This window comes from Carassius auratus, chromosome 16 (genome assembly GCF_003368295.1).
Source record: "Carassius auratus strain Wakin chromosome 16, ASM336829v1, whole genome shotgun sequence".
Classification (NCBI taxonomy): domain Eukaryota; kingdom Metazoa; phylum Chordata; class Actinopteri; order Cypriniformes; family Cyprinidae; genus Carassius; species Carassius auratus.
This window is the reverse complement of record NC_039258.1, coordinates 12,361,785-12,389,612: the sequence shown is the minus strand read 5'-3', so window position 1 is coordinate 12,389,612 and position 27,828 is coordinate 12,361,785. Positions and strand designations below refer to the sequence as shown.

The following is a 27,828-nucleotide window of genomic DNA, read 5'->3' as shown; positions in this document are numbered from 1 at the left end:
AGACATGCTTCCTATTGGCTGAACAGCAGTTACATTTAGATATGGATTGGCAGATGGCAGCTGAGACCACAGAGATGGAAAATCAGTGATTGATGCCATGCTGTTTTCTTGTGAAACTCTCTGCCTTTGAAACCTACTGGAGGTGATTAACATATCTGCCAGGGTCACACACACACACACACACACACACAGAGATGATGTATATGTGTGTGACTGTTATCCCGTGGCATTACATACCCTTCAAGCATATATGCACATGACTATTATATGACAACAGAAAATTCATTCTTGCATGAATAAGTCAGGGCACGTGTAAAAACGCACATCATTTAAATGATGTAACACACATCAAGCTACACTGTTATAATGCCTCAGGTGGTGACACGTATTACTGCTGGACCACTGGATACAGCCTTACCATGCAGTTCATTGCAAAGTGGTTGTGCTGGGTCTGCAGCTCAAGCACATGCTGATGGTTGGCTCCTATCTCTGTGTAGGTTGTCAGGAACAGGCCTTTATTATGGACGATCCAATCGAACATCTGTTGAGAGTTGACAAGGTATCTAGTTATTTATACAATATTTAGTTTAACATCATAAGATCAGAAGTTTTCACAGGAGCCTCTGGAGGGAGGTCAAACAGTTTGGTTGTGAATAGAAAACACTACAGAAATGTTTCCCTTATTGAAATATTCTGATATCAAATGTAACAAAATGTAACCAACAAAAAAGTTCCAGTATGTTAAATCATTGCAACTTGGTAGCATGCAATAAACATGTTATTACCATTTGATATGATTACTGTACCACAGAACTGAGGGTTGGCATTTTTGTTAATTTAAAGTACATAACTTTCATAAAATTACATACGTTTACATAAATTATAAATATAAAGTGTCTTTGCAGGTAGTGTTTTCTATTATGTGGACACACTTTATTTTAAAGGGATAGTTCACCCAAATAGCAAAATTATGTCATTAATAACTTACCCTTATGTTGTTCCAAACCTGTAAGACCTCTGTTTATCTTTGGAACAGAGTTTAAGATATTTTAGATTTAGTCCGAGAGCTCTCAGTCCCTCCATTGAAGCTGTGTGAACGGTATACTGTCGATGTCCAGCAAGGTAAGAACATCATCAAAGTAGTCCATGGGACATCAGAGCGTCAGTTAGAATTTTTTGAAGCATCGAAAATACATTTTGGTCCATAAATAGCAAAAACTACGACTTTATTCAGCGTTGTCTTTTCTTCCGTGTCTGTTGTGAGAGAGAGTTCAAAACTAAGCAGTATGTGATGTCTGTTTCACGAACAAATCATTCGATGTAACCGGATCTTTTTAACCAGCTCACCAAATCGAACTGAATCATTTTCAATGGTTCGCATCTCCAATACGCATTAATCCACAAATGATTTAATCTGTGAACTTTTTTAATGTGGCTGACACTCCCTCTGAGTTCAAACAAAACAATATCCCGGAGTAATTCATGTACTCAAACAGTACACTGACTGAACTGCTGTGAAGAGAGAACTGAAGATGAACACCGAGCCTAGCCAGATAACGAACAACAGACTGACTCATTCCTGACACACAGAGCGTCTGAGCCGAACTGATTCTTTTGGTAATTGATTCTGAACTGATTCTGTGCTAGTGGTATGAGCGCGGGTAAACCGATTGCATGAATCAAGGGCAATCATCACCAATGACGCCATTATGTCGAGTGCAAAAGAAATGGATAACCGTTTTCTTCAACTGGTTTATTGAATCGAACTGTCCGAAAGAAGTACTGGTGATCCGAAAACCGATGCAACCAGTCTGTTGTTCGTTATCAGGCTCGGCTCTGTGTTCATCTTCAATTCTCTCTTCACAGCAGTTCAGTCAGTGTACTGTTTGAGTACATGAATTACTCCGGGATATTTGTTTGTTTGAACTCAGGGAGTGTCAGCAACATTAAAAAAGTTCACAGCTTAAGTCATTTGTGGATTAATGCATATTGGAGACACGAACTGTTTAAAACTATTCAGTTCGATTTGGTGAACTGGTTAAAAAAGATCCGGTTACATCAAATGATTCGTTCGCGAACCGGATATCACAAACTGCTTTGTTTTGAACTCTCTCTCACAACAGACACGGAAAAGAAGACAATGCTGAATAAAGTTGTAGTTTTTGCTATTTTTGGACCAAAATGTATTTTTGATGCTTCAAAAAATTCTAACTGACCTTCCGATGTCCCATGGACTACTTTGATTATGTTTTTCTTACCTTTCTGGACATGGACAGTATACCGTTCACAAAGCTTCAATGGAGGGACTGAGAGCTCTCGGATTAAATCTAAAATATCTTAAACTGTGTTCCAAAGATAAACGGAGGTCTTACGGTTTTGGAACAACATGAGGGTAAGTTATTAATGACATCATTTTGCTATTTGGGTGAACTTACCCTTTAAGGTCCAATTCCCCCTATTAACAAACGATTATACCTCAATAAATTCTTTGATGCTTTCTTTTGCTGCTTATTAATAGTAAGCAAGGCAATTGTTAAGTTTAGGTATTGGGTAGGATTAGTGATGCAGAATATGAGTGTTATAAGTACTAATAAACAGCAAATATGTTAATAATAGGCATGCTAATAAGCATCTAGTTAATAGTGAGAATTGGTCCCAATAATAAAGTGTTATCTATTATGTTATGGTCCATACCCTATAATATATGTAAAACTATCCAGTTTTTTCCCTATTAAACTTCACATATAATTAATGTTTACACCTTCTCTGCATCCTGCTGAAAGAGTCTCAGCTGGAAGCACTGATCCAGTTTAACTTTGCGCATGTGCCAGGATTGGTGCAGATGTTGGCGTGTGGCATGAAGTTTATCCAGAAGCGCCTGGACTTTTGGAGCTAATCCCTGGATATCTCCTCTGCCTTTTTCCCCACACTGGATTCGCTGAAGCAGGTGTTGACCCTCGGTATCTAACTCCTCCACAGGAGCTTTAGTAACCTTTTTCTTCAGGGAGGCGTGTTCCTCAATAGCACGCCGAGACCCATCCAGGTCTGATGGCAGCTCCCGCTGGGACACAGAGTCCTGGAGTTCTTCCAAACGGGAAAGGATGCGAGCTGCATTGCTCGTGAATTCTTCAAAGGCCACTCGAACTTCGATCCACTCCTCGTGGTCATAATCCAGACTGCCCTCGAAGTCTGGAGTCAGCTGGGAAGGATCAACCACTTTGGTCAAACCCTCGAGGGACACCATGATGGTCTGAAAGGATTAAAGTAGGATGCTTAACTTCATATTCTGAATGTAGCAGATTTTTTTGATCTGATTTATTGAACATTTCTCATTTTCATTTAGTTTAACTGCATCCTAACTGAACTGGAACCCCATGGAACACTCCACATATCTACATATGCATTAACTCTGTATGTCACAGAACTAGGACTCCACATTAAAAGACTTAATGAGAAATATATATTTTTATGTATATATCTATTTTTAGATTTTGAGTCTTTATGTCTGGAGAGTCTCTATAATGCCCTGATTCAAGTATTATAATGATAATTACTTGGGGTGTAATGGGTCTTTCTGTTCGGTATGCATGAGTAGCAAACAAATACAGTATTGTTTTAACCACTGCATGAGTAAAACTTAATTGGAAACTTACAGTTTTATACATATGATAAGAAATAAGGTATCCTCTTAAATATTATATCCATTTTTCCAGGAAATTAAAATAATAAATACCTTTCTGGCAAGACAGATTGCTGTATAAAAACCTCAAATGGCAATGATGCACAGTGTGAGAAGAGCATTTCATGAAATATTAGACTATATAGACATTCAAGCGTACATTATCTGTTAGTAATGTCTTGATTATTTAATGTATGTTTGAATAAATCTGCTATGAAACAAGTTATGACAGCCACTGTGTTAATGAATCTATTTCAACAACATAGAAATTTTATAATTTAGAAGTTCATTTAAAAACTGCATTATGTGCAATTCACGTTTGCATACAAAACCGATGTAATAAATGTAAACAATTTTAGTTTAGAAATATATATATATATATATATATATATATATATATGACAAGCTATTGTACCCCTAAAGGTACAATTATATACTTTATTTTCTGAGAGTGTATATATATATATATATATATATATATATATATATATATATACACTCTATACACTAGTACACTCTATATATTAGTGATGGGCAACAATACATTGCACAATTGTCTGCAATTAATCACATTGTTATGCACAAAACTAATAATGCATTCAAAAATAGTGTATTGTACACTTTTTTCATTTAAAATTACTGTTATATGAACAAAAGTGTAATAACATATGGTTTGCAAACACTTTAAACAAATAAGGTGCTTTTTTACAGCAGTATTCATTTTACATAGTAGCAATAGTTCTCATAAATCATAACTTAAAACATTAACGCAATTAAATTAAATATAAAACAAGCTATTTGTCACTGCCAAGACATTAAAGTTTTCATAAAAAAATATTTTATAGTTTGTTATAGAAAAACAAGTTATGCTCAGAGTCCAGAACCTCGACCATAACATTATAACAGGCATCTTATGAGTAGAGACCTGCACAATTCTATCTGAAACTTCCTATTTCCCATTTATGACATTGTGATTCGTTCTCGTTGCATTCATTTCTGTTAAAAATAACAGGACAGTGGTTTGTGAATGCTGATGCTTAGCCTAAATAATTTGATCAGGAGCATCCCCTCCTGTGACCCATGGTTTGTCTGTATGTGTATTCAGAGTCAGTGAGCAACGGACTTTCATGATAATAAAAAACTGTGTTAACGTGCGACAAAATAATTATCGGCATTAATTCTTTTAATGCATTAACACGATAATAACATGTTAACTTGCCCAGCCCCCTGATATATATATATATATATATATATAGGAAATCTCAAAGGCTCGACTGCTTGTATTGATGTAAAATTTTAACTATAACTGCATGGCTATAATCTCTTAAATACGACAAACTGCTACCTCAGTAAGAAATTATTTTAGATTTTAAAATAATATTTGATATCTGCACAATTCTGTTTTGATATCTGCTTGACTATTAATAGTTTGTTATCTCTACATTGTTTCCACTTTTTGGCCACATGTCTTCATTTTTGCAATTTAATATTAAAATGTAATGTTTTATATGTGGGTGGGGCATCTTTGTGACATCTATACAACAACCAAAACAAATTACTGCAAAGTGTAACAATATTTTGCCAGTTCTGGTTTCTGAATGGAATGGTTTTGTCTGTGACTCAGTGGGAGGTTTCCAAGAAGCTGAAGTTGTTATTTCAAACAACAATGCAATTAAGCTCTGATTGGGTGATCAGTTACATTGAACACTTTACTTAAAGCAGCCCAAAAAACATTCCAGAGATTGCAGCTCAGGTCATGTTATTAGAGACAACAGTAGACACATGTGGGTACAATAGACAATTGAGACCTTGGGGATAGAGAGCAGAACGTCAAGACAGTCTGGTCAGTATTACATCAATGCAATTAGAAGTATTTTTCAGAGGTTTAGGTGTAAACAACCTCAAATAATGTTTGTGATGCAGTTAGTATAAATAGTATAAATCATAAATCAGTATTACACTTAGTATAAATCAATTACACATATATTACAATGTAATAATACTTCTGTATTTGGTCCCACACTAGATGTGTTAATTTAAGAAACCTCCTTTGGGAGATTAAGCCTTCAGATTAAATATAACACTTCTGCATGTGTCTTCCTCTCATCTCTAATGAAATAGGTCAGAAGTAATTTTGACAGCTCTTCTTTCGCACCATCAATATGGAATGTTCTAGGAAAAGGACTGTTTTTTCTTTCTTTTATTTCCCTGAAAGATTCTGTAATCTCAGACAAGAGATTTTAGAAAGAAAATTCAAAGCAATATAACTGTATCAACCAAAAACCAAAAAAAAAAAAATTTCACTGTCACTTTATTATAAGTCAATTCACAATGCACAAAGTTCTTACCTCAAATTCAAATTTGGAACTGCCAAAATTCGTCCTCTGTTTCTGCCAGAAGTTGTCAGGCTTGATGATGAGAGCGACGTGGATGCAGGAAGGAAACGATTCCTGTAGGATCTTCAGCAGAGGTTTGATAGAGTCCCATTTGGATCCTCGCATATCCACGATGACCGTGAAGCCATGTCTGCTCACCTCCTCACTACACAAACAAATAAAAACACAGCATCACATCTTCTGCACCGATGACACTCATATCATTAGTGAGATGTAAAGAAGAGCCGCTGCTTTCAAACTGAAATACACTTAGTAAATCCTATATAATGTGAATGGACCGTACATGCAAAATAGCACTTACCAAATATAGCATATGAAAGACAAACAAACCTTTCTTGCTAAATTTAGAGAAAACTGCCATAGGACAAATAAATAAATAAATAAATAAATATAAAAAACAACAACTAAAGAGCTCTCTAGCTAAAAAAAAAAAAAACAGCCGGTTAACTCAAGAATGTCTTCAAACCACAGCTGTACTTCTCTAGTCTGACTCTTAAGCAGGAATGAGCACTGAACAACTCTAAATCATTCTGACCTCCCTCTCTGAGAGTGAGAGAGAGAGAGAGAGAGAGAGAGAGCGCGAGCAAGAGAGAGAGAGAGAGAGAACATAATTAAGGATGAGATGAGGGAGACAGAGAGAAAACAAGTAGACACAATGTGAGGCGATCTATATGTACACTACTGTTCAAAAGTTTGGAGTTAGTAGACCTCGCAAAGAATATCAAAAACAGTTTACACAGAAATATTAAGCAGCCACTGTTTTCAGCATTGATAATAATATTAAAGGAATGCCTCTTGAACACCAAATCAGCATATTATAATGATTTGTGAAGGATCATGTGACATGTTCCATCACTGAAATAAATTACATTTAATAAATAAAATATATTAAAATAGTTATTTTAAATTGTAATATTTCACAATATTATTGTTTTACTGTATTTTGAACAAATAAATGCAGCCTTGGTGAACATAAGAGACTTATTTTGAAGAACATAAAAAAAAAAAAAAAAAAAAAAACTGTAGTATATGTATTAAATTTAATACAAGCAAAACCGAAAAAACATTACATTATATATTGTGTTACCAGTGTAATTCCCAGAGAGAGAGAGAGAGAGAGAGAGAGATTGAGAGAGAGAGAGAGAGAGAGAGAGAGAGAGAGAGTATGTGTGCCTGTGAGTTTATTTACTTCAAAAACAGTGGCATTACCACCTCAATGCTGCAAATTAATTAATAAGCATCATGGGGCAGCACTGACACCAAGTTGCTCCTGAATGTTTCTGTTTGTTCAGCATGATCTCCAGTCTCTGCAAAAATTCTATAGTGTGCAATTGTGTCTTCTTTAAATGAAGGCTGCACATTGGAACTACCTGTGCATTACACAATTACACGCACACCTTCCAGCCAATCAGAATCAAGTATTTAGATCATGGAATAATGGTAATATTAGGAGTTGAAAACTGTGTGTAAAAGTGATTTTATCATATAACTCAATATTAACAAACAGTACTGTGGGTATACTTCCAAAACAGTGTGTTTAGACATGTATCCTTGCGCAATGCCTTGCCTCATAGACTTGCATTGCAAGTGTAAAGATATACACAAACATGCTGGGTTTGATTTCAAGAATACATGGATGTGTTATAATTATTTTATGTGGTGTTTGACATAATGTGGGTTGGATTGAACCATGAACATTTATTTAAAGTGTGAAAGAATGAGAAATCTTCTTAGGAGTGAAGAAAAAGTAGAGAGAAAGACATGAAAGGGTGATGGAGGACAACCAGTGTGGCCTTAAATCTGCAGTTTTAGGCCAAACAACATATCTACACCCCTGGCTATCTGGTACACACCAGACACCAAAACCAACAGCCGTAAGCGTCTATACACTTCCTCACTAAACCACTTATTTTCCTAACCAGGGGCCACATCTGGGTCTCCAGCATACTGTAATACTGAATAACTGTGTTTCCGAGCAAAGGGTCAGAAGTGCTTTATTTATTTTCAAATGAACATATTATTCTGTGCAAAAGTGGGGTATGTGTTAACAGCTGTTGAGAAGATGAAATTTAATTTCTGTATTATTCAGTTTGGCTCAAACAGAGTGATTACGGACAACAAAACAGAAGTAAAGTTTGGGAGAACCCTGCGGCAGATGATAACCTACATAAAGTTTTGAACTGTGCAGAGCTGGAACCCTCTGGCTGAAAGCAGAGATTCACGTGGAGCTGGTTGAGTTTCACTGAGTCAAATCAATGCTAACTACAGAAGGACACAGCAGGGAAAAGACAAATTGGCCATGTGATGTCTAAACAAACCAGAAACCTGGGAGCTTAAAAACAAAACCAGGACTTGACAAGAATACATAAACTAGACTTGAAAGTTCCCTGAAGAAAATACAAATGATACTCACTTCAATGCCTAGGTGTTATGCTAAGGTGTAGGCAGCTGTTAAGCTATTCTGCGTGTTAAAGTGTGTGCAAGATAGGGAAAGCTTAGCTACAGGCATTACTTATATGAATATAGATATGAAAAGAAATGAATGCTAATTAAATTTAATGAAAACTGCTGCTCAAGAAAGCATTTTCACAAGCAATTTCATTAGAAACATCCTAGTAACCCACCAAAACACCCAAACAACTGTCTCAATGCCACAGCAACCACCCACAACACCCTAGCAGCAAACCAGCAATTCCCTTACAATTACAGAGAGAAGATTTTCAAAGATGGCTGCCAAGTAAAATGGCTTGCCTTGAAGGGATGTTTATGGCCTAACCCTGTAAAACACCCTAGCAACAGTCTAGAAATGCCATGACTTAGTAAGAACACTCTAGCAACCACCTACCAATTCTCTAGCAATCATCTTGTGTAATTCTTGTTTAGTGTCATATTATCCTTCAGAAATCATTACAATATGCAGATTTGTTGTTCTAGTAACATTTCTTATTATTTTCAATGTAGAAAACAGTTGTGTTGCTAAATATTTTGTTGAGGAAACCAAGATAAATTTTTCAGTCTTTGAGGAACATAATAATCAAAACAACATAATCTGTTGTAAACATATTTTGTAACAACCCTAGTGAAAAATAAACAGAGCCAATCCTCCCTATACGCAGAGTATGCAAGCTGTGTTGGCCCCTGAAACACCAGGGGGCCCCCTTGCTTTCAAAGATTATTTAATTTTAGTTTAATTTTTTAATTTGGCCAGCATTTATGAAAACCACTTATGTCATTTCTTTTAATGTGGTGCATGTAAAATGTCATTTCTTTCTACGTAAAAATCTGTCAAATCATGAAACATGAATGTCATACAGTGTCCTAGTACAAAAAAAAAAAAAAAACTTGTATTGTTGGGCCACCAGAAGTTTAGGATCGGCACTAAAAATATACTGTGCACACTAAAATTGAAATGCAGTTATTTCCATCTAAGTATACTACAAGTATTTCATTTACTTAATAAAAATACCCTGCAGTTAATAATTTTTTTAAGTAAAATAAAATAAAATAAAATAAAACACACACACACACACACACAATGCTTACCTGGGAATGCCTGCAAGGTACCCAATAAGTCGTCTGAGGTCCTCCTGTCGTATTCTATCATGGTTACTCCTGGCTGGAAATGTAAGGACTGGACCTCCACGACGATCTCTTCCACCTGCAGGCCAAATCAACGCACTTATATTTGGCTGGAACAACAACATCTGTGCCACTCAAGCATTAGTAAAATAGGGCAATGGCTAATCTTAAGAAACTCCAACTAGCCTACCTACTGTATATAGTGATGCTTTAGAACACCATGGCCTACTTATCATAGCCAACCATGCCAAGTGGTGTTTAACTAGCTTCGATTTTTGTCTAATACAGAACATGATGTCTCATATATCATTGCTAGGGTAATATGATTGCTTCATATTGTTACTGCAAACCCACTTCCATTACACTTTCTTTGAAGTGCAGAGGTGGAAGAAGGGCAAAATTGGAAATTAGTTATATCTTTAACAAGCTGAGCTGATGATAAGGAAGTTGGCCTGCCAAAGATTAAGATGTTCGTAAGCTATCTGGGTCAGTAGCCAGCTAAACACTCACTGCATTTCCCAAGCGATGCTGCTCTTCCTTTGAGCTCACATATCTGAGAGTGTTAATGACTGTCACTGCAAATAAGTTTCCTCTCATTAATATTCATAGAAATCTGTGCCTTTGGATAGGGAGTGAACACTTCTAAATAAATGGCTTAGAATGGAGCAGGAAGCAACAGTTTCTTTTTCACTCCTTTCTTAACTATGATTCTTAACTATGATAGCTTTTTTAGACATGGTTTATACATTTTGGGGTCAACAAGAGATTTAAATATTTTTCAATCTCTTGATTGAACAATTAAAAGTAATACTTTGAAATATTTTTACAATTTAAAAAAACATATTATTATTATTATTATTATTATATTTTAAAATGTAATTTATATCTGAGATAGCAAAGTTGAATTTTCAGCAGCCATCACTCCAGTCTTCAGTGTCACATAGATGATTAAATAAATCTGATTTGGTGCTGAATTAACATTTCTTATTATTATCAATATTGAAAATAGATGTGCTCCTATACATTTTTGATGAAACCAAGATACATTTTGTTTCAGGATTCTTTAATGAATATAGTCCAGAACAAAAACATCTATACTAAATGTAATTTTTGGAACATTAAAGTATGTTTTACTGTTACGCTTGATTAATATTTAGCATCTTCTAAATAAAAGCATCACTTTTCTAAAAACCTAAAAAAGAAGAAGCTTACTTTTGTATACAGGCTCACCTGATAAGAATGCCACCTTTTCTTTAAGGATGGGAAGAACTTCAACAGCCTTCATGTCTTCATTTCTGTGGAACCCTGGAAGGATTCAAAAACTGGTCAGTCTCCAAAGCTCATGATGACAAATACATTCACGTAAAGTGTAAACAGGAAAAACAACACATGGTATCATTTATTCATAGGTTGATTAGCCTACATTTATGAAACCGCACAGTTGAAATATGGCGGGATAATAACTAAAAAATGCAGAGATTTATCACATTCATATTTTATTTTTATTCACTTCAATATGTTTAAAATGTGTTTGATTATATGGTATGCGGTTAATAACCTATTTAGTTTTGTATGTCAAGGCCTCCTGAGTCAGATACACCCTCTCCTCCTCAACCCTGATCCTCATTCTCTCTCTCCCCGCCTACTCAACAGATGGCAAGATCTTAATTCATCAAAAGATTCGCCAATGCATATAACATGCTAATGTGCACTCAATGACACCAATCTCCCATACTACAAAGAGTGTCAAAAACTTGAATTAAACCAATTTGCCAATTAAAATTTCAAACATATTATTGGTCTTAAGAATAACTGGGTTATAAAAAAGATAAAAACATCAGTAACCCAGTGAGCACATAAAGGTCAGAATTATACGCTCAGGAAAAGTATTTTGTTCTGCTTTAAACATCTTGTTGAACATCTGGTTAATATATTCTATGCAGAGCATTACAAAATTCTGGAACTGACACAAGGACAACTTCTGCTGGAACTTTTGGTGGTCCATATGCAAACAAACATTCTCAAAATGGGCAAATTTTCAATGGTTAATTGGCCAGTACAATATTTATCTATAAAATTGGGTTTTTGGGGTTTTGATCCTTGTTCACTGTTTTCTTGTGTTATTTTGATGTTTTAGCCTTGTCATTTTTCCTGCCTTAAGCCACGTTCAAACCAATAATGATAACTATAAAGATAACGATATTAGCATCCACACCATCAAACAATATCGTCTGTTTATTCTAAGAGCACTTGCGTCTGCTACTTTAAATTCTCAAGCTCGTTATAGCATGATGAATTCTGATTGGCTGTAAATGTTTATATTGTTCATCACCTGGAAAAGATCATTCTGAAAATGATTCCAATGATACCGTTTCTCTACGCCTTTATCGTAATAGTTGTAGTGTGGATTGTGCTATTCTTTAACATCGAGAACTATATCTTTATCGTTATCTTTATCGTTATCGTGCTTGGTTTGAACGGGCCTTTAGTCACGTGATTCCCTTACCCTCATGTTATCCTGCTATTGGTTCTTTGGTTCATATGTCATGCCATTGGTTGTCTTAGTCATGTGTCCTGTCTCTCATTGGTTGGTTCCTGTCATGTGACATGCATTGTTTGATATGAATAGCCATCAAGTTGCCATTGTCTCCTGTCGAGTATTGATGTTGTGACCTGCTATCGGTAGGCACCGGCGGCGCCAGGGGTGGTCTTGGGGGGTCTCAAGACCCTGCCCAAAAATGCCTTGACCCCCCATTTGACCTCCCAGCCTCTTCCTGATTAAAAAATATATATATTCGGGATAAAGATCCAAAAATGTTTCTCTTCAAACTACGCAGAACAATAATAAATATTAATTATTTAAACATTTATTCATACACTGAACCGAGAACCGTTCTGTCGGACGTGTCCGATTCGAGAACCGATGAGCTGATGATAACTGCGCATGCGTGATTCAGCGTGAAGCAGACTGACACAGAGCGCATCTGAACCGAACTGATTCTTTTGGTGATTGATTCTGAACTGATTCTGTGCTAATGTTATAAGCGCGGGTAAACCAAAGGCTTAAATGAAGGGCAATCATCGCCAATGACGGCATTACATCGAGCGCAAAAGAACCAGTGAACCATTTTTTTTCTCAACTGGTTTATTTGATCGAATTGTCCGAAAGAACCGGTTCACTTGAGCACCTGCTCCTTTGCCCCTTAAGTGCCCTTTTGTCAAAGCAAAATTTCCTCGAATTTTTTTTGTAATAACATAAACTTTTGTGAATGCCTGCCCATGCCCAATCATAATATTAGTACAATTTATTAATAATAATTTAGCCGTAAATAAAATGACCAACATGATGACCGTTCACCTGACAACGACCTCATCCAACCGGGAAGATTCCTCATGCTGCATGCGCATTTTTTAATTGCTAGAGGATATTTTCAACATCGTGGCAGCTGGTAAGTGGTGTTTCATTCTCAGCGAAGTAATTTTGATGTTTATTTACTTATTATTATTTTACAAGAACGATGTGATGTGAGAACATGCAGATATGTTGTTTATAATGCTGTGTGTAGCCTGTAGTGTAGAAGTAACACTAGCGTGCCGTTTGAGGGAGAAAAGTTTCACAGACATCGAGGGGTTTGGTCTTTTTTATGTTATTTGAATAAACTTTTATTATATTACAGTACTTATTTATTTTTAATATGTAAAAATAATTATCACAACACTGGTAAGGCTTATTCAGATTTTCTCATTCTCTGAATTATCATTATAAAAATAAAAACAATTCAGAAATGAATTCAAATATAATTATAATTTAAATGTGATGCAAATATTTTTTCTACAATAGCAACGGTGTTTACCACAGCAAGACCACTTTAGCCTGTAAACTCAATAATATCTATCTGGAAATAAATGTAAAAATATCAATAAAAATGCATAACATACCTGACATGAAAGTGAAGTGTGAAGGATATGAATAACAAATGTAGCCTGTCATTTGTTTACATTGCAAAGGTGTTTTTGTTGTTGAGTAGCAGTAATAAGCAGTTATTAGACATGTCCACTGTATTTTTTGTTGGTTTTCATGAGACCCCCCTTGAAAAGACCAGGACCCCCCATTGCCCCCCCAATCAAAATTGTCTGGAGCCGCCACTGTCGGTAGGGCTGGTCCGAATACCATTTTTTGAGCTTCGAAGCTTCAGCAGTAATCAACACCGAATATTCAAAGCTTCCGAGGGAGGGGGCTGAACATATTCTTCTCACTAATAAAGGCATTAATCTCTGTGTGATTGTCTGTGTGCATTTCATTATGTCGAGAACCATTCATCCAATCTTCACACATGGCGAATGTATAGCTGCCGACCCAAGGTAGTGCAGTGGCACATTTTGGTGCAATATGGACATACAACACTTTCAGAATGAATAAACATTTAATAAACTACAGAACAGCGCAAGTCGGAAGCGGCATGTCTCACACAGGCAGGGTTTATATTCTCCTAGAAAACACATTGCGCTAATGATACAAAACACACAGGTGTGTTAAGAGCAATACTTATAATATTGCCAAATTATTATTAAGCTGGGCTTCTGTTGTTGTTGTTTTTATTTTTTATGACTACCCTATAAGCAAACAAATTAAGTGCACGCTTTTATCATGTTTAAAATTGCTGATTAACATGTGGCAGATAAAAACAAGGGAACTTTGAACTGTGTCCTCTAGGGGGCGCTATGTTTAATAAAAAAAAATTATAATAAAAATGAATATTCAAATCTCATAATTAAAAATGTAATGCCAACCTACCGACTGAATATTCAAATAATCAAAAATTCTGGTCCAGCCTTAGCTGTCGGTGAGTCAAGGCTGTTCAAGTCTGTTCATGCCAAGTCAAGTCTTCATTTGTTTTTTTGGATGTTTGGATTACTTTGAATAAAAGCTGCACTTTGGTTCATCACAACTCGCCTGCAGTGAAACATTTGTTCTAAATATATAAAAACAGCCTAAATGTTCCAGACAAAATATATACAGTTATGTGAAAAAGTTGTGCCACCTTCCTGTTTATTTATTTATTTATTTTTTCATATTTGTCACACTTAAATGATTCAGACCATCAGAATTTTTTTTTTTTTTTTTTTATAATACACAAAGATACCCCTGATTAAATATAAAATGCAATTTTGAAATAATGATTTCATTAAGGGGAAAAAGCTGTCCAGATCTGCCTGGCACTATGTGAAATATAATAACTGGTTGTGCCACCCTTTGCAGCAACAACTGCAATAAAGCATTTCCGATAACTGCAAATGAGTCTTTCACATCGCTGTGGAAAAGTTTTGGCACACTCTTCTTTGCAGGATTGTTTAAATTCAGCCACATTGAAGGGTTTTTGAACATTAATGGACTGTTTAAGGTCATGCCACAGGATCTCAATCAGATTTAAGTATGGACTTTGATGTGGCCACTCCAAAACCTTACTTTTATTTAATATTTTTTTTCCTTGAGCCATTCAAAGGAGGACTTGCTGGTGTGTTTGGGATCATTGTCCTGCTGCATAACCAAATTTAAAATGTATAAATAAATAGGCTATATGTCATCCTAAGTAGGTGTTGTTCACTGATTTTTGCTATTGAGAGTGGAGGTTGGGTGTCACAAAGGCAGGGCTGGATGGGTGAATAATAATATAAATGTTAATGGGAGGTTAATCTCCACAGGAAACAGCAACTGCCTTGTTTCATAAATTTTTCCTTAACACACAGGAAAATATTATTACCATATCAAGCCCAGTACAATCTGGTAGCAGAATGCAAACCACACCATAACACCTTATCAGATAATCTTACCAAAAAAAAAAAAAAAATACATGATAGAGTGACTTAGACATGATATGGTTCACTTAGAATTTGCTAGTAATTTCACAATTAATTATAAAGAAACAGCTAGTAAAACATTGAATTACACAATCTTAAAAAATAAATAAATAGAAAAACGGAAATATATTTTCTTGTATGCATACTCCAACTGATTTTGCTTTATATATATATATATATATATATATATATATATATATATATATATATGCATATTACCATGTATGATGTATATAGAATGATAACTAGCAAAAAAGAAGTAAACAAGACTAAAGCCTGGTAAATATAACCACAGTATCTGGGTCAACAAATTGCTGTGCAGCTTTAAAGGACAAGCATATGCAGTTTTAGTCTGAATTCGGTGCTTAATATATATATATTTTTTAGCTGACTCATATCCCAATATGGAAAGTCTTAATTACTAAACCTGTTCATAGTTCAGTTATCTTTTTAAATTGCTGGTTATTTATATCGAGAGAAATACATAAACTTGTTAAAAAAAATTATTATTCTTAGTCTTACTGAAGGGCATAAATGAGCAATGCACTTCTCCACACTGCTAGTGATTTCATTAGCTTTATGAGGGAGTCAGCAGAAGTCAGGCTTGATTGCCCATCATAACACATTATGTCACTAGGCTAAATTGGCCAACACTTCCTGGCGTAAGTTTATGGCTGTCTGCAGGGAGATATAATGACTGGGACATGTGCAATAGTAGTATGCGGGGACTTCATGGGGCATGTTAAATCTAATATGGGGCATGTTATATGTATGTGTGTGTGTGTGTGTGTTTTATTTCCCCCACATTAGTGACCTCATCACAATCCAATATTCATAACCTTTACTCTGTTTGTATGTGTGTGGGCTTGTGCGTCACTCCTTCTTATATCTTTACTTATACTACTTTAGTGACTTCATCTTAAGCCACTACCCACATAAAACAGTTACATGTTTTTTGTGTGCGTGTTGTGGGTATACATTTTATTATTAAAATTAATTTACATTTAGCCTACACGTCTGCTGACATTCAGTGGCCCTTTACTACATGAACCATACATACCTTTGCAGATACTGAGCTAAAATGTTCTGAGCTTTTATCCGTCAGCAACATAAATTTCTATGATAATGATCCATCAGCCGCGGATCAGTCCTATGGCACATATGATTATACATACATATAACACATAATATATTTTATCAAGTACATACTTAGCTTTTTGAATATGCTGTATTTGCGTAATGTCTGCTGTAGGGCTGGGATAAACTATTATTTTTTAAACGATTAATCTAGCGATTATTTTTCCGATGCATCGATTAATCTAACGATTAATTTTTTCAGACCGATTCGATTTCGATTATCTCCCCATTAATTGACTACTAACAATTTATACATGTTGATTTACATATCTGAATGAAAAAAACATGAATTCCTTAACATTGCAAAAATTTTTATTGCTCTTAAAATTACAAAATAAAAGACTGACTAAGAATGCATTACTTTGCACTTGTATAGAGATAGCATTCAATAAAACCTTGAAGCCTTGAAAACACATAGCTTACTGAAACAAGCTTACTGAACACATAGGGCCTAGCTTACTGAAAAAAAGTTCTTCTTTCAGATGAAAATAACAACAACTTGATGTCTAGCATTCAATAAAAAAGGTCACACAAAATACTTGTTTAGAGCAAATGAAAGAATACAGTAACCAATGTCAACTTGAGGGCTTTAAGCTAATACAGTGCTTTTCCAAAAAAATAAATAAAAATTAACAGTGGGAGCCAGCAGCCTGTCATGGAGAAAAAAAAAAAGGTACGCACATAAGGTAAATGTTTTGCAAACGTTTTTTAGAGGAATAAAAACAGGTCGACGAATCGATGCGCATATTTTGCGTCGATGTATTTTTTGCTTCGACGTCATCAATGACTTCGACGCGTGGTCCCAGCCCTAGTCTGCTGGCATCAGGGTGTTCAAAAATGTATTATATCACAACCAAATTGCATTGTGTTCAGTCCACTTATGTAAAACAAAAGTTTGCTTAATTTGTGTTTGGCCTACACTAACCATTTTAGTTGCATTAACTGAAGAAAATATTGGTGTTTTAGTTCCCAGCATGCTTTGCATAAAGGAAGTGAAGTGAAGTGAAGTGACATTCAGCCAAGTATGGTGACCCATACTCAGAATTTGTGCTCTGCATTTAACCCATCCGAAATGCACACACACAGAGCAGTGAACACACACACACTGTGAGCACTCACCCGGAGCAGTGGGCAGCCATTTATGCTGGGGCGCCCGGGGAGCAGTTGGGGGTTCGATGCCTTGCTCAAGGGCACCTAAGTCATGGTATTGAAGGTGGAGAGAGAGCTGTTCATGCACTCCCCCCACCCACAATTCCGTCCGGCCGAGACTAGAACCCACAAGCCTTCGATTGGGAGTCCAACCCTCTAACCATTAGGCCACGACTTCCCAGCCAAGTATGGTGACCCATACTCAGAATTTGTGCTCTGCATTTAACCCATCCGAAATGCACACACACAGAGCAGTGAACACACACTCACACTGTGAGCACACACCCGGAGCAGTGGGCAGCCATTTATGCTGCGGCGCCCGGGGAGCAGTTGGGGGTTCGATGCCTTGCTCAAGGGCACCTAAGTCGTGGTATTGAAGGTGGAGAGAGAACTGTACATGCACTCCCCCCACCCACAATTCCGTCCGGCCCGAGACTAGAACCCACAACCCTTCGATTGGGAGTCCGACCCTCTAACCATTAAATACCGTGAATAAATATACATTACAAATGATTCAGAATTTGGAATGCATTTTAAGAATATTATTCCCATCAGCTGCTTAAAATGCACAACATCGCTGTATGCTGCTTGAAAGAGCGCATGCGCTCTGATATAAACAAGAGGCGCATGAGAAGCACATGGAGGAACACGTGAGAGACGCGCTGAATGAAAGCTCTCTGACAGCAGATGGCGCTAAAATGCAGCCCTTACCCTATAAACAAAAATAATCTTAAATAACCATTCAGATTTGTGTTTTCCCTATGGTGTTTATTACAGTGCCAACTACTGAAATATTTAGACCTAATAGGCTATTTATCTTCACACATTCATTTAAAAAAAAAAAAAAAAAAAAAAAAAAAAATCTGGACTACAAATGCCCTAGATATTGTTTGAAAGTGTTTTGATCTTTTATTGTTCATTCACACTTTAAATTATGGCGTAATTAGTTAACATAAACTGCCAATTAAAAAATTATGCTGAACATTCATTAATCATAGGTATTCCAATATTTAATAACAAATAGTTAAAACTGAAAGTTGCAACTGTGCTATTTAATTAGCTAACATGAACTAAGACTTTTAAGATTTTTTAACAAAGATTAATAACATCTATACCAAATGTAGCTATTGTTCATTGTTTAGCTGTGCATTTATTGAATGAGCACTATGCAATGTTCGAACTGATTACACTATATTTTATGTATTGCACTGTATTTTATGTAAAACTGTCTTAAATTCATTTTAAGTAAATGTTTTAATCATTTTCATTTTCAAGTTCTTAAATTGCTTTTATGTAAAACTGTCTTAAATTCATTTTAAGTAAATGTTTTAATCATTTTCATTTTCAAGTTCTTAAATTGCTTGTTTTATTTTTGTGATTATTTTTCGTCATGACTTTTTTTTTAACTTTGTGATACCTATTGGTTTTCATAGTTCTTTTGCACTTTAATGTGTAAAACATTTAACTTTTATATATTTTTCTGTATTGCTTTATTGTTCTAAATGTTTAGTTATTTTTGTTATAAGAACAGAAAAATTATTGAACCTATTATACTGTATTATGTAAAAAAAAGTAATACAGTATACCACTTAAAAAAAATAAAAAATCAATACCGTGATAATACCGTATACCGTGATAAAAGCATTATCAATTAACCGCAACAGGAAAATTTGATACCGGCATATCCCTGATTGAGACAATAATTACTAGTGTTGTCAAATGATTAATAGTGATTAATCGCATACAAAATAAAAGTTTTTGTTTGTATAATATATTTGTGTGTAGTGAACTGTGTACAGTTATTATCTATTTATAAATACACACACATACATGATATATGTATTTAAATGTATTTATATTCCTTTCATTTGTATTATATATAAATATGTTGAAAATATAATCATAACATATTTTTCGTAAATATTAACAAGCATGTGTGTGTATTTATACACAGTAAAAAATGTTGGGTTACACATATTGGGTCAATGTGTTGGGTTATCTTAAAATTTGGTGGGTCTTTTTTTTTTTTTTAGTTGTTGGGTTATTTTTACTTATATCCCAACTGTTGTGATAAATATGTTTCCTGCTTCACTCCGGTTCAAATTTTAACGGTCCAGTCAGAGACTCAGCGTGGACATCAATGGCAGCCTGCATGATTATGAAGGGTAAGTAACTGTTAATATAATCGTATGATGTATATAACTGTTATAACATTAAGTGATGTGTCTGATAAGTTAATTATTATTTTTTAATACGTTAAAAAAGTTTTTATTCCCTTTAGTCCTTTTGTTTCACCCAGAGAGGAATCCTATTCCTGTTTGTTTGCCAGCAGTAATACATTAAAAGATTAGCTGCAAAACTTTTTAGACAAGTGTTACTTAAAGTTGATAAAAATGTCTGGTGAAATGTGAAAGTTTGACGAAATCATTAGAATTAAGCTAGAAAAGCCGCACAGACCATTTATCAGATCGGACCAGTGAATGAAGCTGCTCGAGGCGAGCAAGCTGAGCTCACACACACATCAGTCATGCAACAGACAACAGACTCAGTGAGAATCATTTGAATGAACCTGCAATTTTCTGTTATAAAAGTTCAAAACCCAGACGAAAGAAAAGAGCGCAGTCGTGAGGCAATCCGCTCTTTCAGCGGAAATTAATACCAGTGCCCCAAATTTACATAACGTTAACCTGACTCCTACAACCAACCTTTAAGTGGAGAGCGTAAAACAGAAGCAATATTCGTCTTAGCGCACCAGCACTAATTAATTGTACAGTAATAGTGTTTTTATAGTTTATTCATATTGAATACTGTTATGCATCTATCAGAATACCCTATAATTACAGCAATTTATCTTATGAAGCTAGATTGATTGATTGATTGATTGATTGACATGTTTTTTAAATGTGTTGTACTAAATGTGTTTATACTTATGTTTTATACAATGGACTTTTTCGTGAAGGAAAAATTGCAACAATAGAATTTCTGCCTGTTAATTGAAACATTTCAAGGTAAGTAACCTATTTAAATTAATGACACATAAGTTTTCAATTTTACTTAGACCTATGACTTCCAAAAATTATGAAAAAAGACAAATGAGTCCAACAAAGCTTCCTTTCATTTACAGTGTACTTTTGTTCCTCCCTACTAGTCCAAATCAGTCAAAGGGCAAAGGGTGGTAAAATGTACTCACATTAGCCGCAAATATTGCCACAAATTTTCTGAAGGGAGTGAAAACTGGTTTAGTCTGTCTCTTAGTGCAAATGATAGTAGATCCCCACAAAGACTGTAAAAATGTAAACTGTAAGCTCACTTTTTTTGTGCTTTCTCTGTACTTTTGTCATTAAAAGGCCTTCGTGCAGAAATTGTCTTTAAAACCCTTCCTGGCATCTGCACCATACCACACAAATGGAAAAATGGTGTGCACATTATACACGGAAATTAAGTGGTCCTTCACTGACATTCAACCTGTGAGTAAAAGCAACACTTAAAATTACAGTGCCCTGTGTAGTAAAGTCACCTTTATTTAGTTTGTATAAGACACACGTTGTACAATACAAATCGTCCCAAGAAGATATTTTGAAAAAAAAAAAAAAATGATGACAGAATTTTTATTTATGGATGAATTATCACTTTAACCAATTTAAATTCGCTATAGCTTTTAACTCATTTAAATTCACTCATTTGTAAAGTGAGTGTATCAATGAAATATCACAATGCATGTTAACTGAACTTTTTTTAAAAATTATTTTAAGGTTGGCACTAATTAGTGCTGTACTTGAAACATGAGACAAGCCAGAATCCACATGTCCTGGTGCTTGGTGACAAGGAAAACTCCTCCCAAATTTTTTTATTATTTTAAACGGGGAGGCGATGGAACAGAAGATGATACTACAAGCAGTCGATCTGTGTTTCAAACTTTTCTTTGTATATGACATCTACTACCCAAAGCCCTCTGCTCATATTTGAGAGTTTTTGTAACAAACAGTCTTTAATAGTTTCTTCTGCACACTGTCTCCTCCTTAAAAACTTTGTATTTTGTAATCAGTAAAAAAACTTTTTTATTTTATTGATCATCAGTAGATCCAGCAGCTGGTACATTTATATTATTATTACTTGATTTTATGATTATTTTTTTGTTTTATTATTATATGTTAGGTTCATTTTATTTGAAAGTCGTAATATTTGCCAAGTATGGTAACCGATATTCGGAATTGGTGCTCTGCACTTAACCCATCCAAGTGCACACACCGAGCAGTGAGAGGTGAACACACCCGGAGCAGTGGGCAGCCATATCCAGCGCCCAGGGAGCAACTGGGGGTTCAGTGCCTTGCTCAAGGGCACTTCAGTCATGGGTATTGAGGGTGGAAAAGAGCGCTGTTCATTCACTCCTTTCACCTACAACTCCTGCCAGCACCGAGACTCAAACCTGCGACCTTCGGGTTACAGGTCCAACTCTCTAAACATTACCCACAGCTGTGAACATTTGTTCACAACATTTGTACATCTTGAAAATTTCAGTTTTATTTTTACACATTCTTGTACATTTAAATAAAATATTTAAAAATATATTTGTAAATGTGTTATTTGCATATTAAAATAAAATCTGTAATTCAAAACAAAGTAGTTTCAAATTATGGTTGTAATAAGTCATTTTTAATAAAAATACTGATGTTAATTAATATAAATAATTAACTCAACTGTTGGGTAATTTTTAACTCAACAGGAGTTTAACCCAATGGGTTGGGTTGAAATAAACCATAGATGGGAAGGTGCTATACCAACTCATAGTTGGGTTACAGGTTGGGTTATTTTTAACCCAACATTTTTTAGTGTGTATGTACTAGGGGTGGGCGATATGAAAAAACAAAACAAAACATCATATCACGATTTATTCTTATTATTTTCTTTTAGAAATTTCACGATTCACGATTTAATCAAAATTTTTGTCATGTTGGTTTTACTATTTTGCAAGTTGTCTGGGCATTACAGTCAAACTAATTTCCCTATTATAAAGACAAAGCCTTTCAAGGTAAAAAAAAAAAAAAAAAGAAAGAAAAAAAAGAATGGCAGATATATAGGCCAAAGAGGGTGATTTTTTTAATAACAAAGATAAAAGAATGACAAAGATACACATTACACATTTTGTTTTATTAACGTTAAAATAGTTCACCCAAAAATTATTTCAGTTGTCTGTCAATTCTGTCATAGTGTTTTATATTTATACCACCATTTACTCACTGAAAAGTGGTTTAAACCTGAATGAGTTTCTTTCTTCTGAACATGAACACATTTTTGAGCAATGCGGAAAACCTTGTGTATTTTGACTGCATTTTGTTACTGCAGAAAAGATAACTTAGTTCAACAATCAGGCACTGTTTGACAGGCTTTAGTGCACGCGCTTCGGGTGTATTCGACGCTCAGAAAAAGTACAGGTCAGGCCACAGCACACGAATGAAACATTTAAAAGCACAAGCAAATAATGAGAGAATAACTATACTGCTGAGTTAACACTGTTGTGAATGAAAGTTCCAGAATTGCAGCAGATAGAATGTGCGCTGTAGCACGATAATACGATATTTCTTCAAAAGCTGATCATGGAGACATTTTTAAATATTATGTAAACAAAAACTTTTACTTGACTATAGTGTTAATGGATTTCATTTATTGAAAACTGTTGTATAAAGTCTTGCATTAAAAAAGTTAGAGTAAATTTAGAGTAAATAAAAAAATATATATATATACTTATTTACTTCATAAATTTAGCTAAACTTAAGCAGATTTACTTAACTACATGTGTGAAATTTATGTGAAACATAATTTGCAAGTGCACAAACAAAAATACACTAAATTTAACTAATTATTTCAGTGATGTTGTCAAGTGAACCATTCAACCGAACCAAAATGACAGCTTGTTTGTTATTTTTCATAACTTTACTATTACCAGCTTAACAAACCACAACACAATAAATCAACCAAATATAAGAAGCTACCTCTTCCTTTTTTTCTTTTTTTTTTTTCAAACAAGCAATGAGATTTCACAGGACACTTTGCTGATCTCTATTTTTATGAGTTTCTTTGTAGCTATGCCCACTGTGAAACCTTCAAAACCTGCTCAAATGGCAGGGCACTAAAAACCTCCACAGCTCAGGCATTGCTATAAAAAGTAAGAAGCACTTAGAGAATCAGCATTCATTATTTACAATATTCGCAGGGATGTTACAAAAAGTGCTGATCAGTAATAGGAGACACCACAAGCTGATCACAATCATAATATTTAGTTGCTACCCACATAGGCGGACAGTGTACACTGTAAAAGTACAGATACCCCTTGCTAAATTTTACTCAAGTACAAGTAAAAGTACTACAGTCAGATGTCTACTTAAGTAAAAGTACTGAAATACTTGTTTTTAAAAATACTTGAGTACAACATTTTCTAAATAATGCATTACTACTGAAACAGTGCTTACATATATGTACAACGTCCTACATGGAGTTATGAAAAATGTTAATACCTTGGAGAATGTAAAAGGAACTGAAAGTAAAAGCAAGTCATTTTCATCTTTTTACCACGTTGCTTTAACATTTCTCACTTGCCCACAAGGCAGTAGCACAATGGCAACGTTCTGACAAACCTCTGCTAGAGTTTTAATGGATTTTTTGCACCCGCATTTGAACCTGGCTGTGTTAAACACACTGCATACTCAAAAATATCAAAGCAAATGATCAGCTTACATTGTGTAATATCAGAAAAGAAAATTCAGCAAACAATTGTGTGTACATGTGAGTTTCTATGTTTTTTTAATCAATCAAATCAATAAACCTAAACAAGCAAAGAAGGCAATATAACAATGTTCTAACACACCTCTGAACCTGACCGTGTTATACACGCAGCATAGAAGAGAAAATAAAAACGATTTTATAAAATAAGCTAATCAGAGTTTAAGTCAGCGTACAAAGAAGAAGAAGAAGAAAAAAAAATCAGCTCATTTGAGTGACAGTATTAAGCCCCTTCCTCTCACACTGACATACAGGCAAAGGCAGGAGAAAATACTTTCAGCTGAATAACACCATTCTCACACACACAATCTATGTGTAACAACTCTGTGTTTGTGTGTGTGTACTGTACTTCAATTCAATCAATTCAAAATGTCCTTAATCATCTTGTTTTCTTGTTTCCTTTTTTTCCGTCCACGCATTTCTGTGAATTCGCACACATTTTTTTATCGGATAGTCATTTCATCCACACGGAATCCGGCGTTTCGAAGAGTGAAACCAATGTTTTTTTTTAAACCGGGTCCCAGAGTGGATACATTTGAAAACGCAGCTTTTTCATTTCTGAAACGATGACGTCATCAGCCCACGTCTCCCCCTAGTCAGACACCGCTACGTCACGTAACAGCAACAAAAACATTAACAAACAAGGAACGATTGTCTTTTTATTAACTAACGTTAACAGATTAATAAATGTATTGTTCCATGTTCGTTTGTGTATCACGCGCAAGGTTTATGAACAAGTCCATGTCTTCTCCATTTTAAGTGTATCTTTGTGGCAGAATTACAGCGCCATATGCTGGCCTGGCATGTATACTAAGTCTTTTTGTGAGGAAAAAAAAAGATTGGATTGGGGTAAACTCCATGTGGACGGGGAAGAAGAAGTAACGGGTACTTACGGTTATGGATAGAAATGTAGCGGAGTAAAGAGTACAATATTTGCCTTTCAAATGTACTTGAGTAAAGTTATTAGTACTCCCTAAAAATGATACTTGAGTAAAGTACAGATCCCTCAAAATTGTACTTAAGTACTGTACTCAAGTAAATGTACTCCTTTACTGTCCAGCTCTGGCTACCCATAATATATCTCAGCAGGTAAGCTGATTTAATGACACAGTGTCTGATGTGTCCAAAAACGCCTGACTGTCCTCTAAATGCACCAAAATGGAAATTCTTGGCCGAAACCGAAAACCGAAAAAGAGAAAACCAAGGCCAAAAAAAACAAACCAAACCCGAAACACCGAAAGAAATTATGCCAATTATAAGTACCATTGCATTTATTGCTATGACCGTGTACTAACTTTACTAAAATTAAGACATTGCAATTGCATAAATTAATATTAAAGTTTCAAAGATAATGACAATTCCATAAATTATAAAAAAAAAAAACATAAAAATACATAATTATAAATTATGCAAATATTTATTAAGCACATTGCAACAATGCACAGTATAAAATAAAAATTTTAAATGGCTCGAAGCATCGCTCGAATGGACACCCAAGAGGAGAACATCTCTCTCACAGGGAGGACGGTCCAAGCGCTTGTGATGCAGGTGTCCGAGCTCACCCAGCAGATAGAACAGCTACGAGTTTCCACTGCGCCACCCACACTGCCAACTCCACCCCCTCTTCCAGAGCCGCAGCCGCGGTGAGAACCGAGACTGCCGACACCAGAAGGATATTCAGGTGAACAGAGTTTTGCAGAGCTTTTCTGACCCGATGTTCTATGCACTTTTCATTACAGCCTCAGACGTTTAACCAAGAGCGTTTATACAAAGTGGCGTTTGTGCTGACGCTACTTTCCGACAGGGCGGCTCTCTGGGGAACGGCGTTGTGGGAGAATCAAGACACCCTTGCACGTTTTTTTTCTCATCGTTTATCACCTGCCGAACGTGATTATGACATTGGTAACAGAGAGTTGTTGGCAGTCAAGTTAGCACTGAAGGAATGGCGGCACTGGTTAGAAGGGTCAGGGGTACCTTTTATCATTTGGACCGATCACAAGAACCTAGAATATATTAGAACTGCTAAAAGACTCAACTCTAGGCAGGCTCGATGGGCACTTTTTTTCGGACATTTTGACTTTTCTCTTTCGTACTGCCCGGGTTTCAAGAACATCAAACCCGATTCTTTATCTTGTATTTTTGACCATTTCGAACGCCTGTCCACTCCCGAGTGTATTTTACCCGAGACATTAGTGGTCTCCACTCTCAGATGGGAGGTCGAATCGAAGGTCATGTAGGCCTTAGAAGGGGTAACGGCTCGATACCGGTTATTTGTGCCTGAGGAGTATCGGTCTGAAGTCATTCAGTGGGGTCATTGCTCCAGTATAGCTTGTCATCCAGGAGTCAATCGTACCAGTTTTTTGGTTAAGCAACGATTCTGGTGGCCGTTAATGGCTCGTGATATCCATAGTTTTGTTTTGGCTTGCTCTTTTTGTGCCACTGGTAAGATGTCCAACCTGATGGGTTACTCCAACCACTGTCAGTCCCTTCGAGGCCCTGGTCCCACATCGCGCTAGATTTTATTACCGCCCTTCCGCCCTCCCAGGACAAGACTGTCGTTTTGACGGTCGTGGACCGGTTCTCGAAGGCGGCTTATTTTATCGCCTTGCCCAAATTACCTTCAGCCAAGGAGACAGCGGTTGCTGTCGTAGATCATGTCTTTCGTTTACATGCCCTCCTGATGGACGTGGTTTCCGACAGGGGTCCCCAATTTGTGTCCAAATTTTGGCAAGAATTTTGTAGATTATTGGGGGCGACTGTTAGTGTCTCTTTGGGGTTTCAAATACACACAGGGAAGTGTCACACCATGCTTTTAAGTAGAAATGCTTAGGAGTAGAGATCAACCAATATGGGTTTTTCTGTAGCCGATGACGAGGTTTAGAGGTCTGGGTCAGCCAATGGCCGATATCTGCTGCCGATTTTTAGGGCCGATATCTTGAAGTTTTCCCCTTCATTTGCATGCTTAAATGTCAAGTCAAACATTTACATAAAAGCTTTAGAGCATTTATCAAGCAGAATTTTTCAAGTTTGTTGGAACATAAATGTTAAGTTAAATATACATTTAAATAAAAAAATAACATTTTATAAATAAGAATAAATTAAACTGAAAAATATATAAAATAAAATATATAAAAAATAAATAATAGTATAGTAACCTCTCCTTGAACTGTCACCTTATTGTGGTGGAGAGGTTTCAGTACCCGAATGATCCTGGGAGCTATGTTGTCTGGGGCTATATGCTCCTGGTAGGGT

General features: G+C 35.6%; 1 protein-coding gene across 3 annotated transcripts in view; it reads right to left on the bottom strand.

The window, feature by feature from the left end:
- The window catches only part of triob (trio Rho guanine nucleotide exchange factor b), a 159,082-nt gene that overhangs the window by 73,373 nt on the left and 57,881 nt on the right, over positions 1-27,828 (bottom strand). For all 3 annotated transcript variants that reach the window (XM_026284127.1, XM_026284128.1, XM_026284129.1), the window contains exons 3-7: positions 10,885-10,959; positions 9,619-9,733; positions 6,028-6,220; positions 2,762-3,250; positions 419-541 (exon numbers count right to left, since the gene is read on the bottom strand). In XM_026284127.1, the coding sequence (XP_026139912.1) occupies positions 419-541; positions 2,762-3,250; positions 6,028-6,220; positions 9,619-9,733; positions 10,885-10,959 (995 nt within the window). The remainder of the gene's footprint in view (positions 1-418; positions 542-2,761; positions 3,251-6,027; positions 6,221-9,618; positions 9,734-10,884; positions 10,960-27,828) is intronic.